The following is a 13,885-nucleotide window of genomic DNA, read 5'->3' as shown; positions in this document are numbered from 1 at the left end:
CATGTCTTAGTAAATGACCGGCCACCAGTTGGCTGACTGCATGTGTTAGTGAATGACCGGCAACTGGTTGGCTGACTGCATGTCTTAGTGAATGACCGGCAACTGGTTGGCTGACTGCATGTCTTAGTGAATGACCGGCAACTGGTTGACTAACTGCATGTCTTAGTGAAACTTAGGAAATGATAAAGAACATCGAACGACGAGGCTTTAAAGTTATTGGCAATAGTTCTTTTAATCCCCCATCCGTGAACAATTTGATCAAGCGTAAAAGCTGTTTGTTTGTTTTCGACTGTCTCCTGAATAATGTTTGCACACCCTTTAAGAACTACTTCGAAAGACTGGTTCATTCTAAGGCCACTAGGAATAACGGTATATCAGTGAAATTACCCAGAGTACGTTTAGAATTTGGTAAAAAGAGCTTCTATTACCAAGGAGCAAAGACTTTCAACAACCTGCCTGCTGAACTAAGGTCGTTAGATTCGAGACTGAAATTTAAGAACAAATTACGAGATTATTTTAGTTAAATTCGATCTAAACGTGGTTATAGGTATCCTTTTTCAGAGCATTTAATTTTATTGTATGCTTTTCTAGACCTTAAGATCAATGATTATATCTTGTTAAGTTTTATTTTATTTATTCATTTATTATTTTGACAGGACCCCAAGGACAACAGTGTTACACACTGATGGGTTTTCAATCCTGTATAAAAATTCGTTATTATTATTATTATTATTATTATTATTATGACCGGCCACTGGTTGACTGACTGCATGTCTTAGTGAATGACCGGCAACTGGTTGACTGACTGCATGTCTTAGTGAATGACCGGCAACTGGTTGACTGACTGCATGTCTTAGTGAATGACCGGCCACTGATTGACTGACTGCATGTCTTAGTGAATGACCGGCAACTGGTTGACTGACTGCATGTCTTAGTGAATGACCGGCCACTGGTTGGCTGACTGCATGTCTTAGTGAATGACCGGCAACTGGTTGGCTGACTGCATGTCTTAGTGAATGACCGACAACTGGCTGACTGACTGCATGTCTTAGTGAATGAGCGCCAACTGGTTGACTGATTGCATATCTTAGTGAATAACCAGCATCTTGTTGACTGACTACGTCTTAGTGAATGACCGGCCACTGCTTGACTGATTGCATGTCTTACTGAATGACCGGCAACTGATTGGCTGACTGCATGTCTTAGTGAATGACCGACAAGTGGTTGACTGACTGCATGTCTTAGTGAATGACCGGCCACTGGTTGGCTGACTGCATGTGTTAGTGAATGACCGGCAACTGGTTGGCTGACTGCAGGTTTTAGTGAATGACTGGCAACTGGTTGACTGACTGCATGTTTTAGTGAATAACCAGCATCTTGTTGACTGACTACGTCTTAGTGCATGACCGGCCACTGCTTGACTGATTGCATGTCTTACTGAATGACCGGCAACTGATTGGCTGACTGCATGTCTTAGTTAATGACCGACAAGTGGTTGACTGACTACATGTGTTAGTGAATGACCGGCCACCGATTGACTGACTGCATGTCTTAGTGAATGACCAGCCACTGGTTGGGTGACTGCATGTCTTAGTGAATGACCAGCCACTGGTTGACTGACTGCATGTCTTAGTGAATGACCGGCCACTGATTGACTGACTGCATGTCTTAGTGAATGACCAGCCACTGGTTGACTGACTGCATGTCTTAGTGAATGACCGGCCACTGATTGACTGACTGCATGTCTTAGTGAATGACCGGCAACTGGTTGACTGACTGCATGTCTTAGTGAACGACCGGCAACTGGTTGGCTGACTGCATGTCTTAGTGAACGACCGGCAACTGGTTGACTGACTGCATGTCTTGGTGAATGACCGGCCACTTGTTGACTGACTGCATGTCTTAGTGAATTACTGGCAATTGATTGACTGACTGCATGTCTTAGTGAATGACCGGCAACTGATTGACTGACTACATGTCTTAGTGAATGACCAGCCACTGGTTGACTGACTGCATGTCTCAGTGAATGACCGGCCACTGGTTGGCTGACTGCATGTCTTAGTGAATGACCGGCAACTGATTGATTGACTGCATGTCTTTGTGAATGACCGCCACTGATTGACTGACTACATTTCTTAGTGAATGTTACAATAAGTTACGTCACTTGTCACTTTACGTAGATTCCTTATTTGGTCATAAATAAATCAGTTGAGATCTACAGAGTTTGCAGGGTGCATACTTTAACATGGTGTCAGGACAAAAATCAATTTTGTGACGATTCGGCACTTGTTTTGGCAAATTACTCACCGAAGGTACCTTGCCGAAGCTGTTTTCTTTTATTGTCCCTAACTTGAAAGAGATTTTCGCACTCAAAGTGTAAAAAAAAACCACTGAAGATGCCGTCAGACAACGACCACGTGGAGTCGGGCGCGCACATCGCCGCACCGTCAACGGCAGCCCCAATTTATCCTCAAGTTATCTCACCTAATTTTCCGCTACCAAGTCCTATGAAGTGTCACGGTGACGTTACTGGCAACTGGGGCTTTTTCAAGCAGCAATGGTGCGACTTTGAAATAGCAACAGGCCTAGACAAGCGAGAAGAATCGGTCCGTTTAGCGACTTTGCGTTCATCAATGGGCAAAGAATGTCTTCAGATACTACTCAACCTAAACCTTTCAGAGGAAGACAAGAAGAAAATCGACAAATGTTTAGAAGCATTGGAAAACTACTTCAAACCCAGCAGAAATTTAGTATACGAACGGTATGTTTTTAATACATGTGTGCAGCAAACCGAAGAAACCATCCAAAGTTATGTCACACGTTTAAGAAAATTAGCCGCAACCTGTGAATACGGTGCAATTACAGACGAACTTATAAGGGACAGACTCGTCATTGGATTAAAGAATCAAGGTGACAAGGTAAGACTCTTGAGAGAAAAATCCCAAGACTTGAAGAAAGCCATTCAAATGTGCGCTACGAGTGAAATCGCTTCGCAGCAAATCAAGACGATAGCAGACGCTGGAGACAACAAGTCAGAAGATGTAAAGAAGTTCAGCGACAAAAACATCCGCTACGGAAGTCGTAGTAGGAAGAGAGATGAAGGAAGATCGTCAAATTCAGCGAAGAAATCTGAAAAAAAGAAATCCGAAGGATCTTCCAAACTGACCTGTAAGTATTGTGGTCTTAAACACCGTCATGAAAGAAGAACACAGTGTCCCGCATTCACGAAAACGTGCAGCAAGTGACAAAAAATAGGCCATTTTGCGTCTGTTTGCCGATCATCAAAGAAGGTACAACAATTCGAAGAAGACGAGGACGACAGTTCGGATGAAAGCTGTTTGCAAGTGGAAACTGTATCTCTAGTCCAAACTAAAGCAAAACAGTGGCTTGCAGATATAGAATTCTGCAAATCAGCTAAAGAAGACTTCGCTACAACCTTGGCATGTCAATTAGACACTGGAGCTACATGTAATGTAATGAGCTTGGATGACCTCTCAGCTATCACACAGTTAGGATATCCCATGAACACCTCCTCAGTTAAGCTGAAGCTCTTTGGTGGTACAACTTTAAAGCCAGTTGGTGAGTGCGACTTACATGTCAGACACAATGGTAAACGACAGATTCTGAAGTTTCAAGTAATAAAACAAAAGTGTAAGCCCTTGCTATCAGCCGAAACCTGTGAAAAGTTGCAACTCATTCTCCTAAATGTCAGCGTTCCCGAGAATGTACGTCAGATAAGTGAGACCCCACCACAAAAATCTCTTCCAAAAAGAACTGTTGACCAAGTATCATGAAGTATTCACCGGATTAGGGCATATTGGATATGCGAAGATTGTGGTTGACCCGAATTTTAAACCAGTGCAACATTCCCCTCGTCGCGTGCCAGTTGCACTACAAAAAGAAGTTAAGAACAAGATTCTAGAGTTGGAAGAGAAAGGCATTATCAAGTAAGCGGTAGAACCCTCAGAGTGGATCAGCAGTATGTGAATAGTTGCCAAACCTCAGAAGATTCGAATCTGTCTGGACCCAAAAGACCTGAACCGTGTCATACAACGCCCCAAATTTCAAATGCCAACGTTGGAAGAGCTGTTACCAGACCTCAACAAAGCCAGAATCTTTAGCTCATTCGATGCCAAAGATGGATTCTATCAAGTTGGCCTTGACCAAGACAGCAGTAAACTAACCACTTTCTGGACACCCCTAAGAAGATACCGGTACTTAAGAATGCCCTTTGGTATAAGTCTAGCCCCAGAAGCCTTTGAAAGCAGACTACAAGGATGTCTCGCTGACCTACCTGGTGTGAAAGTCATCAGAGACGATATAGGCTTGTTGTTGGTTATGGTGTAAACGACTCGGAAGCCCTTCTTAATCATGCTCAGAATGTGGTCCGCCTACTTGAACGAGCCAAACAAGTACATCTGAAACTCAACAAGAACAAAGTTAAGCTTCGACAGGCAGAAGTTAAATTCATGGGTCATGTGATTTCAAGGGATGGACTGAAACCAGATCCCGATAAAGTTACTGCCATCAAGAATATGCCGAAGCCAACAACTAAGCCTGAAGTTCTTACCTTGCTTGGTTTTGTAAACTATCTATCTAAATTTCTACCAAGGCTTTCAGATGTGTCAGCACCTTTAAGAGAGCTTACAACCGAACAATCCAAGTTCACCTGGGCTAAACAGCACGATGAGGCTTTCGCCACTATTCAGCATTTGGTTACTCAAACACCCGGTCCTTAAATTCTACAGTGTTGAAGAAGTAACTATTCAGACGGATGCCAGTAATAAAGGCCTTGGCGCAGTCCTTCTTCAAAATGGACAGCCAGTCGCCTTCGCGTCCAGAACTCTCTCACCAGCAGAACAAAGCTATGCAACCATAGAGAAAGAATGTTTGGGAATGGTCTTCGCTTGTGAAAGATTCAATCAATACCTAGCACGCAGAGAGCACATTTCAGTCGAAACTGACCACAAGCCTCTAGAGTCAATATTCAAGAAGTCTCTATTATCAGCTCCATGCCGCCTTCAAAGAATGCTTCTCAGGCTGCAACGATTCAACCTGACCGTTAAGTACCAGCCTGGATCCCAAATGCTCTTAGCCGACCATTTGTCTAGAGCCACACAACATGAAACTTCTGAGCCAGAAGAATCTTTTCAGGTATTTTCCTTAGAGCTGGAGAGCCTTGACCCTTTACAAACCCTGAAGGTCACGCCAGAACGACTGGATCAATTGCAACGTAGCACAAGTCATGATGACACTCTGCAGACACTAAAATCCACAATTCTGACCGGATGGCCATTGCAGAAAGATCAGGTACCAATCCAGATCCGGGAGTATTGGTCTTACTGCGAGGAGCTATCAGTTCACAATGGTGTTCTTTTCAAAGGCTCAAGAGTAGTCATCCCTAAATTACTAAGACCTGAAGTCAAATCCAGAACTCATTCCAGCCATTTAGGAGTAGAAGCTTGCCTGCGCAAAGCGAGAGACGCTGTATTCTGGCCTGGTATGAATGCAGAAGTGAGTGACCTAATCAAACAATGTTCAATTTGCAACGAATTTCAAGTCAAGAATCAGAAGCTTCCAATGCAAAGCCATGAGCTTCCTGACCGCCCCTGGAGTCGAGTAGCTGCTGACCAGTTCAAACTTCATGGCAAAGAATACATAGTGCTCGTTGACTACTACCCAGATTTCCTAGAAGTACAGAAATTGGAGGAAAACACTTCCTGTTCCGCGATTAAATTCTTTAAGGAACAATTCAGCCGACACGGCATTCCAGATACTCTAACTACTGACAAAGCTTCTCAGTTTACAAGCCACGAGTTCCATCAGTTTTCAGTTGATTGGGAATTCACTCACGTGTCCTGTTCCCCACATCATCCCAAATCCAACGAAAAGGCAGAGTGTGCTGTGGAAATTGTCAAGTCTTTGTTCAGAAAAGCTCTCAAAGACAACAAAGACCCGTGGTTAGCCCTATTGGACCAACGCAACACACCAACAGAGTTCATGGAAAGTAGCCCTGCACAGAGATTGATGTCTACACGCACTAGAACCTTACTACCTACAGCTTCTAACTTACTGCTCCCTAAGATTCCCGAAAATGTGAATGCAAAGCTAAAATTAAAAAGGCAAAAGGCCAAGTGGTACCATGATCGCACATCACGCTCCCTACCAGAATTACATGTTGGGCAAGAGGTAAAAGTGGCACCTCTTCAGAAGAATCAAAGCTGGAAATCAGGTACCTGTATCAAGAAGCTATCATACAGGTCCTATGTAGTAAAAACTAGTTCAGACAACCAAGTATTCCGTCGAAATCGGGAATTTCTGAAGCCAGCTACACCACCTGCTGAACAACCCAAACCAGTTCAAAGCAGTGATAGCCAGCTTACAAAGAGTGTAAACCAGCCTTCAAAGCAAGATGTCAAGTCAGCTAATCATGACCCGAAACCAACAATGACATCACAAACTGTTCCTTTGAAGAAAACGCGTACCCGAGTTGTAAAGTCACTCTCGAGGTTCAATGACTTTGTTTTGTAGTTTATCATATGAAACTAGACTACAGCTCAAGAGAACTCGGAGTGTCTATATTAGAAAAACTGACTATCGGGCAACAACTTTAATAAGGACTCCTGACTTATAGTCCTATACCAAGTTCCATTTGTTCTGTTTTGTTTTGTTTCTAATTTTTATTTAGTAATTTCCTTTCCGACCTGGACAGTAACATTTTATTAATGTTATAGAGTTTTCGTTAGGAAGTTAGCTTACTCCAAAAGAAGGGAGATGTTACAATAAGTTACGTCACTTGTCCCTTTACGTAGATTCCTTATTTGGTCATAAATAAATCAGTTGAGATCTACAGAGTTTGCAGTGTGCATACTTTAACAGTGAATGACCGGCCCCTGGTTGGCTGACTGGACAATATTTAAACAATACTTTAAGTTTCCGAGCAAACACCGGAATACCTACACGTATACAAATAGACAAAACTACAAAACTTGACGTGTACTACAGTCAAAACTCGTTTCCATGGATTTAATCAAATAAGGAGAGACATTGGACACTGCAGTGGTATGTACATTCATATGACACAGCATGATACTCTACTAAGAGCAAATCCCAGACAGTAAAATGCGAATATTCCAAGGTAAGAGATATGTGTAAGAAGTAAAATGTACGCTGCTTTATCTTCATCTGCAGTCTTTAGTTACTGCTGGGGATTTCCTTTTTTACTTCTTCCAGACTTGATGACCGAGGTTAGGTCCTGTTTCACGCTTGATTCATTCTACAAACCATTCCAAGATCCTCAGATCATTTGACAACGACACATACAGTGTACAATAACAAATTGCGAGAGAACATCTAGCGGAGAAGAAGCTTAAGTTTTGTTAATTTTTCTTCGGGAGCACATTCTTGAGATTTTCGCTTTGAACTCTTTTGGAGTTTGATGAAGGCGTTCTCCGGACTTTCTGTGTCTTCTTGAGGTATTAAGAGCGACTTTTTTTCAAGACCGCGTAAGAGGCGGCACATCGACCGAAAAATGACTATCCTCATATTTCATTCAAGACACCTTATGGTGAACATAGCAACGTGGTATCGTTTCTTTTTCCAGACATGCCTCTTCATCCGAAAAAAGTTCACGAAAACTAAAACGAGCTTCGTGAGCCGTGAAATGGCGGATATCAGTGCCCCGAGTAGAGACAAATGAAGTTGCTCATGAAAAGCGCGAAAGAAAGCAGGCCCATATTATATTTATAGATTTGTATACGAAGGATCGAGGAATGGTTTAAGTAAACGGGACCATTTCATTTAATTTGGAGCCCATGGTACGCTTTTGAAAATCATCAGTATTTTAAAATCCAAATATCGCATTTCGTAGCAAATTTCCAATTATCGTTTTCCCCATGCGATATAACTCAGAATCGGTTCAGGTTAAGCTCAAGTGAGAACTGATCAGAACGCTCGGATTTATCACAACTCTGTCCTGCCGTAGTAAGTTGTTATAACCTTCAAGCTCGAGGTATTTTCATCAAAATTTTCTTTCTCACCGAGTTTTTTTCTTTGAAAATACATCTCCTTGCAACCTTTTTACCTCGTGTTTGCGTTTTTCTGCTCGAAATTCATTGTAGAGAAAAAGAGTCACTAATAATCACGAGTTTGTCTTTTTTTATGTAGGTGTAGTTATTAACTCAATCGAATTATTTTTACTTGGCGTACTAATTGACATTCTTTTTTAGATTTTCAAGTTAAAAAATTGTTGAATCGGTGTCAGTGATGTTGTACACCGATTAATTCTCAGCTTCACATCTGGGGCAACTCACGGGCTTTTGACTGTCGTCCTTTGAACCTTACCAAGGTGGGGAAGGGAATTTGAACTGGAAGGGTCAAGTCTTTCCAGTGGAATAATGGTGGTTTATCTTTTAATATGGAGGCACTTAAAGCGAATGGCTCAAAAGAGAGGTTCTACAAGGTCTAAGTTTTGAAGCTTGAATAGTCAAATCAATCGCTGGTCAATAAGTAGAAAGTCACGGTCACTGATCTTGCCTTTTACTACAGATGCGACAATCAAATGAGGGCCCCTCGGGAAGATGACTTTCACGCCTAACGTTGACATTGTGGCCATTTTATACGGCTAATGCTAAAATTCTCTTCCTAATCATTGCTATCCCCATCGACAGATTTTCGCGAAGTGTTCGCCTTAATGGGTCGCTGCAACTGAAAGGGGAGGGTAAGAGAGGAAATAATCAGGGGGGAGGGGTGCACTTATTTACTTTCGCTGCTAATAAACTATCACTTGTACATTCGATAAATCTCCGTATAAAATTTCTTATCTTCCCTCCCCGTTTCCGCCCATCTCCTATACCCAGTCAACGGTGTGGCTATGATCACGGGTGCTGTCTAAAACAGCTGCAGATATTCTTGAATTCTTTTTATCGGAAATTTAGAATAAGTATTAACAAAGCTGCATTGAGGGGAGACCTAGGAGAACAGAAACGCTAGTATTCCTAAATCGTGTCATAAAAAGCGTATTTGTTTAGATATTTCTGTGATTTGTGAGCACTAACCGCTCTAGCTGGGTTTACAAGATGTGTATACAAGCACAGCAAGTATTTAGGAAATAAATCTACTACACCAACAAAATGTTTCAAACCTACACTTTAAACATTGAAATTTATTTACAAATGCTTTATCGCGCTTTATGGAAACAAAAATATTCCACGTGAATTGTTCAAGTTGCGTGTTTTCAAATTGACCATCCACCTCGTCCACCGTCCATCTCCAGTCTAAACCGAAATTAAAAATTTTTTCTGGCGCTTTCAGTAAAATAGCGAAATCATTTTTCCGTGAATTGTCTTATCTTGATGATTTTCTGTTTTTACGGAATTATATGCACCGTGACAAATACTCAATTTATCGAGAGACTACTTCCGAAAAGAAAACTTTTAAACTTCTGAAAGACTTTGTTTCTTCTTTCGCCCAACGGCAAACGTTTGGAGACATCTTCACTCGGCCGAGTTTTTTTTAAAGAGATCTCGGCCGAGCATAATGACTGTGTTGATAGCCTGTCTTTTAACCTGTAAAAACAACAAACACAACAGAACGATTAGAAAGAAAAGGAGAATAAACTGCATGAAATGCCGTTTCAATCTAGCGGGCGATTAACCGTCAATTAGTACTGGCAAGAAGTTTATGAAAACAAACCACGTCATGAAGTATGTTAAATAAGCAAAGAAAGAGAATGGATAGGAAAATGGAGAAAAGCCTTGACGTTAAAGCCTGAATTTACTGTCATCTAAGAGTTAAGAGGAAGATTTATAATTCTATGTGACTCATTAAACGAAATAAACTGTCATGGAACTAAGACTACAATTACTAACTGTGCTGTAATGAGCTATACCTTGCGCGGGTTGAAGGCTAACATAGTGCAGCTCATGAATATGTCCCAGCACAAGTTGTTTGCTTTCGTCAACTGGACAATGTGGCATAATGATTACATCATTGCTGTGGGGTAGACTGCTGACCACACGAATGCACATTTCAAAGTTGTTTGCTGCGGCACACAGAATCAAGTGATCACCCCAAGCGCCATCTTGTTCCATGTGAGTCAGGTATTCAATCCATGTTTGATATCCATGGACAAAGTGAAACATATCTGTTCCATCCGCCTTTAACAAAAATCAGTTCAAGAAGCAGACTTGAATTGTCGAAAAAAATTTGATCGTGTAGAGTACTAATCAGGGATTAATTTATGGCAGAATGGTATGAAACGATCTTAAATAAGTAATGTACTGTATGGAAACAACCTTTGTGATTGAAAGGTGAACTTTTTTAAAACTGAAATATTCATATGGCCAAGCCCGTGGGAGCCTGCTACTTTGGACACTTATTGAAACGGTAACCAACATAACTGGGTGGTCTCTTAAATGATAAAGTTCAAACTTTCAGTTCCTCTTTTCACTGGGGGTAAAAGCTGCTATCAGAGCTCCCACAAAAATACCATGATTCCATGCAGCAGTAGCAGCAGCAATCCTGGTCAGTTCACGCTGTAAACACTGGGATAGGCTGTGGTGGTGTTGGATAGTTGACCAGTAAACACCTTAAACTTTATCATACTCTTTAAAAACGAACATCATGTGAAATACTCTGTTAAACATACTAACATCAACTTACTAGTTTTGGGTTACTCCTGAGGTACTGGACTAAGATTTGTCTTAATCTGCCAGGTGGGATTTTGATTCCATCAACAATTTCCAGTTGTTCTGACAAGGCATAGAACATGCAATTTCCTGATCCTTGGTTGTCAGATATTCTGAAGCCTTTGTCTGATGCAATCTTCCCCAGCCCCAATGATAGATTTGTTCTGTTCTTGACTTTCCTTGCATCAAGTTTCATCTGCTGAAGTTCCTGGATCAATCGGTCGAGAGAACCTGGAAGAGACAAAGTTTTTATGAATCAAACTACATGAAAGAAGCGACAGCGTCAGCTGGAAAATATCAATTCCCAATCTTGTAACAGAAACTTGAAGGAGAATAAACTGCATCAAATGCCGTTTCAATCTAGCGGGCGATTAACCGTCAATTAGTGCTGGAAAGAAGTTTATGAAAACCACCCACGTCATCACGTATGTTAAATAAGCAAAGAAAGAGAATGGATAGGAAAATGGAGAAAAAGCCTTGACGTTAAAGCTTGAATTTACTGTCAGCTAAGAGTTAAGAGGAAGATTTATAATTATATGCAACACGTTAAACGAAATACACTGTTATGAAACTAAGCCTAAAATTACTAACTGTGCTGTAATGAGCAGTACCTTGAGCGGGTTGAAGGCTGACATAGTGCACTTCATGAATATGTCCCAGTACAAGTGGTTTGCTTTCGTCAACTGGAGAATGTGGCGTAATCATTACATCATTGCTATGGGTTAGACTGCTGACCACACGAATGCACGTTTCATAGCAGTTTGCTGCGGCACACAGAATCACGTGATCACCCCATGCGCCATCTTGTTCCATGTGTGTTAAGTAGTCAGTCCATGTTTGATATCCATGGACAAAGTGAAACAGATCTGTTCCATTCGGCTGTAAGAAAATCAGTTCAAGAAACAAAGTTAAAGAGGATTGTTGATCGGAACTTGAGCGCGTGGAGTACGAGTCATGGAGTAATTTTTTTAAGAATGGTACGAGACGACCTTTAATGAGCAATTTATTGTGGAACAACAAGGATTCGCAAACAGCAGAAAAACAACAAGAAAGATCCATTATTAAGAGAATAACCGGAATTCTGTTTACTGTTATCTGATGGATATTTAAGGGGGGCATTTTTTTTAACCGAAATATCAAATGACTAAAACCGTAAAAGTCTGCTACTTCGGAGGCCACATTAGGGATTCAACTGTAACCAACATCATTGTGCAGCTTCTTAAATAATGAAATTATGCCGTGAACACTGTGACATGCTCTGGTGGTGTTGACCCGTTTTCACACTTAACCTTAAAAAGAACAGCAAGTGAAAAACTCTGTTTGACATATTAACATCAACTTACTAGTTTTGGGTTACTTCTGAGGTACTGAACCAAGGTTTGTCTTAATGTGCCATGTGTGATTTTGATTCCTTTAACAATTTCCAGTTGTTCTGACAAGGCATAGCACATGCAATTTCCTGATCCTTCATTGTCAGATATCGTGAAGCCCTTGTCTGATGCAGTAGTCCTCAGCCCCAATGATAGATCTGTTCTGCTCTTGACTTTGCTTGCGTCAAGTTGCATCTGCTGAAGTTCCTGGATGATTCGGTCAAGAGAACCTAAAAGGGACAAAAAGTTTTTTTAATCTAACGGCATGAAAGAAACGAAACAATTCCCCATCTTTACAGAGAAGTTTGGGAGTAAAAAAGGAAAAAAGGGCTTCACTAAACAACCAGTGTATTGTCCAGCTACTGAGCCTTGAAATGATAAATTGTGACTTTTCATTTGCAAACAAATATACTAAAAGTCAAGAGAGAAGATGCAATGACGAAAAAGTTACAACAAGCTTTACACTCTGACATATTTGCAGAACTGGAAAAAGAACCCCAGCGCCGGTTATTCAAACAAACTTCACTGTGCCGTTTTTGACAAAACCGCGTTCTAAACTATATTAAATTTAGGAAGGACATTTATTGATTGAAAACCGCGGTTAGGGTTAGACCTCGTATAAATGAAGGATTAATCGCATTAATATATGATTACTTCATTATTGTGTCGAAAAACGACTACACTCTGAATAGTCGGTACAAATACACGTTTTGATAGCAACAGCATTTCAACTTGGGCTTCGTTTCGGGAAAAATCAAAGGAAACTGTGAATAAGTCGTGGATACATCGCGTTGGAATGAGTTTTGAAGATAATTAAATTCCAATGGGTAACTCCCTGATACAGTTGAAACTACATGGTATTACTTTGAACTGCTGGGATTATGTTGGGTGAATGGTCAGAATTCACATTTTAGCTATCGGTCAGTACAAAATACAGACTGTAAAACGGGTACGAAATGCAGACTGGGTGCAAAATGCAGACTACAGACTGCAGATTGGGTACAGAATGCAGACTGGAAATTTTGAAAACTGTTATTTAAGTAATAATAACAAAAACTATTCCTTCGACTTGATATATTTTTAACGTTCAGGGGTGTACACACAATGATTTTTATAAATTAATGTTTGCGTAGTTACCAAACAGATGAGAGGTAAAACCATCAGAAACTTAAACAATTGGCCAGTCACGAAAACAACGCCTCGCTTTCCCCTATAAAACTTCGCCGGTTACTCATTTTAGCGATATATAACGATGTAAATACTGACGGCTCGCAGTGAGAAGAATGAAGGCTTGAAATTGTATTCAAGAACGATTATGGCCTGGACGCTTTGTCAAAAACAAAATATACCAGGGAACGGCGAGGAATATTCCACAATAATGCAAATGATGGCGAAAGATGATCGCGGAAAAGCAATTGCATTAAGCGTCTTCACTCATAGCTACACCTTTAGGATTTCAAAGAGCTTTGACGTCGCAGTTAGCACATGCGCTAACTACGAGTATTTTAATCAAAATCGAAACTCCTTCAAAGAAAGGTCCAGTTAAATTTTAAAGTCGCAGCATTCCTTCGGAAATGTAAAAGAGGTGTTCCCGTATAATTGCGGAAAGTCGTTATTATTATCGATTTGTTTACATCTGAGTGAGTGATACATTTGCATATTCTGCCCCATTCTAATAGTCGTTTGTACGCTTCGCGTACCCACGACTAAAAAAGAACAAAAAAAAAAAAAAACGCCCCAAGTCTTCCTGTTTTACGCAATTTATGTTTGCTTTCTGGTGAAATGGAATAAAAACTTCAATTGACTAAAACAAAAATTACACCATGT

The 13,885-nt window shown here is 40.8% G+C and overlaps 2 protein-coding genes across 5 annotated transcripts in view; one reads left to right on the top strand and one right to left on the bottom strand.

Annotated features, from left to right (window-relative positions):
* Positions 1–2,396: 2,396 nt before the first annotated feature.
* LOC148739474 (uncharacterized) lies at positions 2,397–4,739 on the top strand. Its single transcript, XM_088749490.1, has 3 exons — positions 2,397–3,168; positions 3,364–3,635; positions 4,380–4,739. The coding sequence occupies exons 1-3, from the start codon at positions 2,397–2,399 to the stop codon at positions 4,737–4,739; spliced, it is 1,404 nt and encodes a 467-aa protein (XP_088605616.1).
* A 4,404-nt stretch (positions 4,740–9,143) lies between these two features.
* Positions 9,144–13,885, bottom strand: part of LOC148739472 (uncharacterized) — a 40,399-nt gene continuing 35,657 nt past the window's right edge. For 2 of the 4 annotated variants that reach the window (XM_088748178.1, XM_088748179.1), the window contains exons 10-14: positions 12,032–12,288; positions 11,300–11,567; positions 10,663–10,919; positions 9,890–10,157; positions 9,144–9,566 (exon numbers count right to left, since the gene is read on the bottom strand). In XM_088748178.1, coding sequence (XP_088604304.1) covers positions 9,562–9,566; positions 9,890–10,157; positions 10,663–10,919; positions 11,300–11,567; positions 12,032–12,288 — 1,055 coding nt within the window. In that variant the 3' untranslated portion in view covers positions 9,144–9,561. Of the gene's footprint in view, positions 9,567–9,889; positions 10,158–10,662; positions 10,920–11,299; positions 11,568–12,031; positions 12,289–13,844 lie in introns of those variants that run through there. The other 2 variants (XM_088748180.1, XM_088748181.1) reach the window with 2 other exon arrangements.

The sequence above is a fragment of the Stylophora pistillata genome, chromosome 2, assembly GCF_964205215.1.
Source record: "Stylophora pistillata chromosome 2, jaStyPist1.2, whole genome shotgun sequence".
Classification (NCBI taxonomy): Eukaryota; Metazoa; Cnidaria; class Anthozoa; order Scleractinia; family Pocilloporidae; genus Stylophora; species Stylophora pistillata.
The sequence above is the reverse complement of the archived record's forward strand: the minus strand, read 5'-3'. Positions and strand labels throughout refer to the sequence as shown.

Coding starts and splice junctions, on each gene's coding strand:
- LOC148739474 (XM_088749490.1), top strand. CDS start 2,397: ATGCCGTCAGACAACGACCACGTGGAGTCGGGCGCGCACATCGCCGCA. Junction 3,169..3,363: donor AGGATCTTCCAAACTGACCT/GTAAGTATTGTG, acceptor CTGTATCTCTAG/TCCAAACTAAAGCAAAACAG. Junction 3,636..4,379: donor GACAGATTCTGAAGTTTCAA/GTAATAAAACAA, acceptor AATCATGCTCAG/AATGTGGTCCGCCTACTTGA.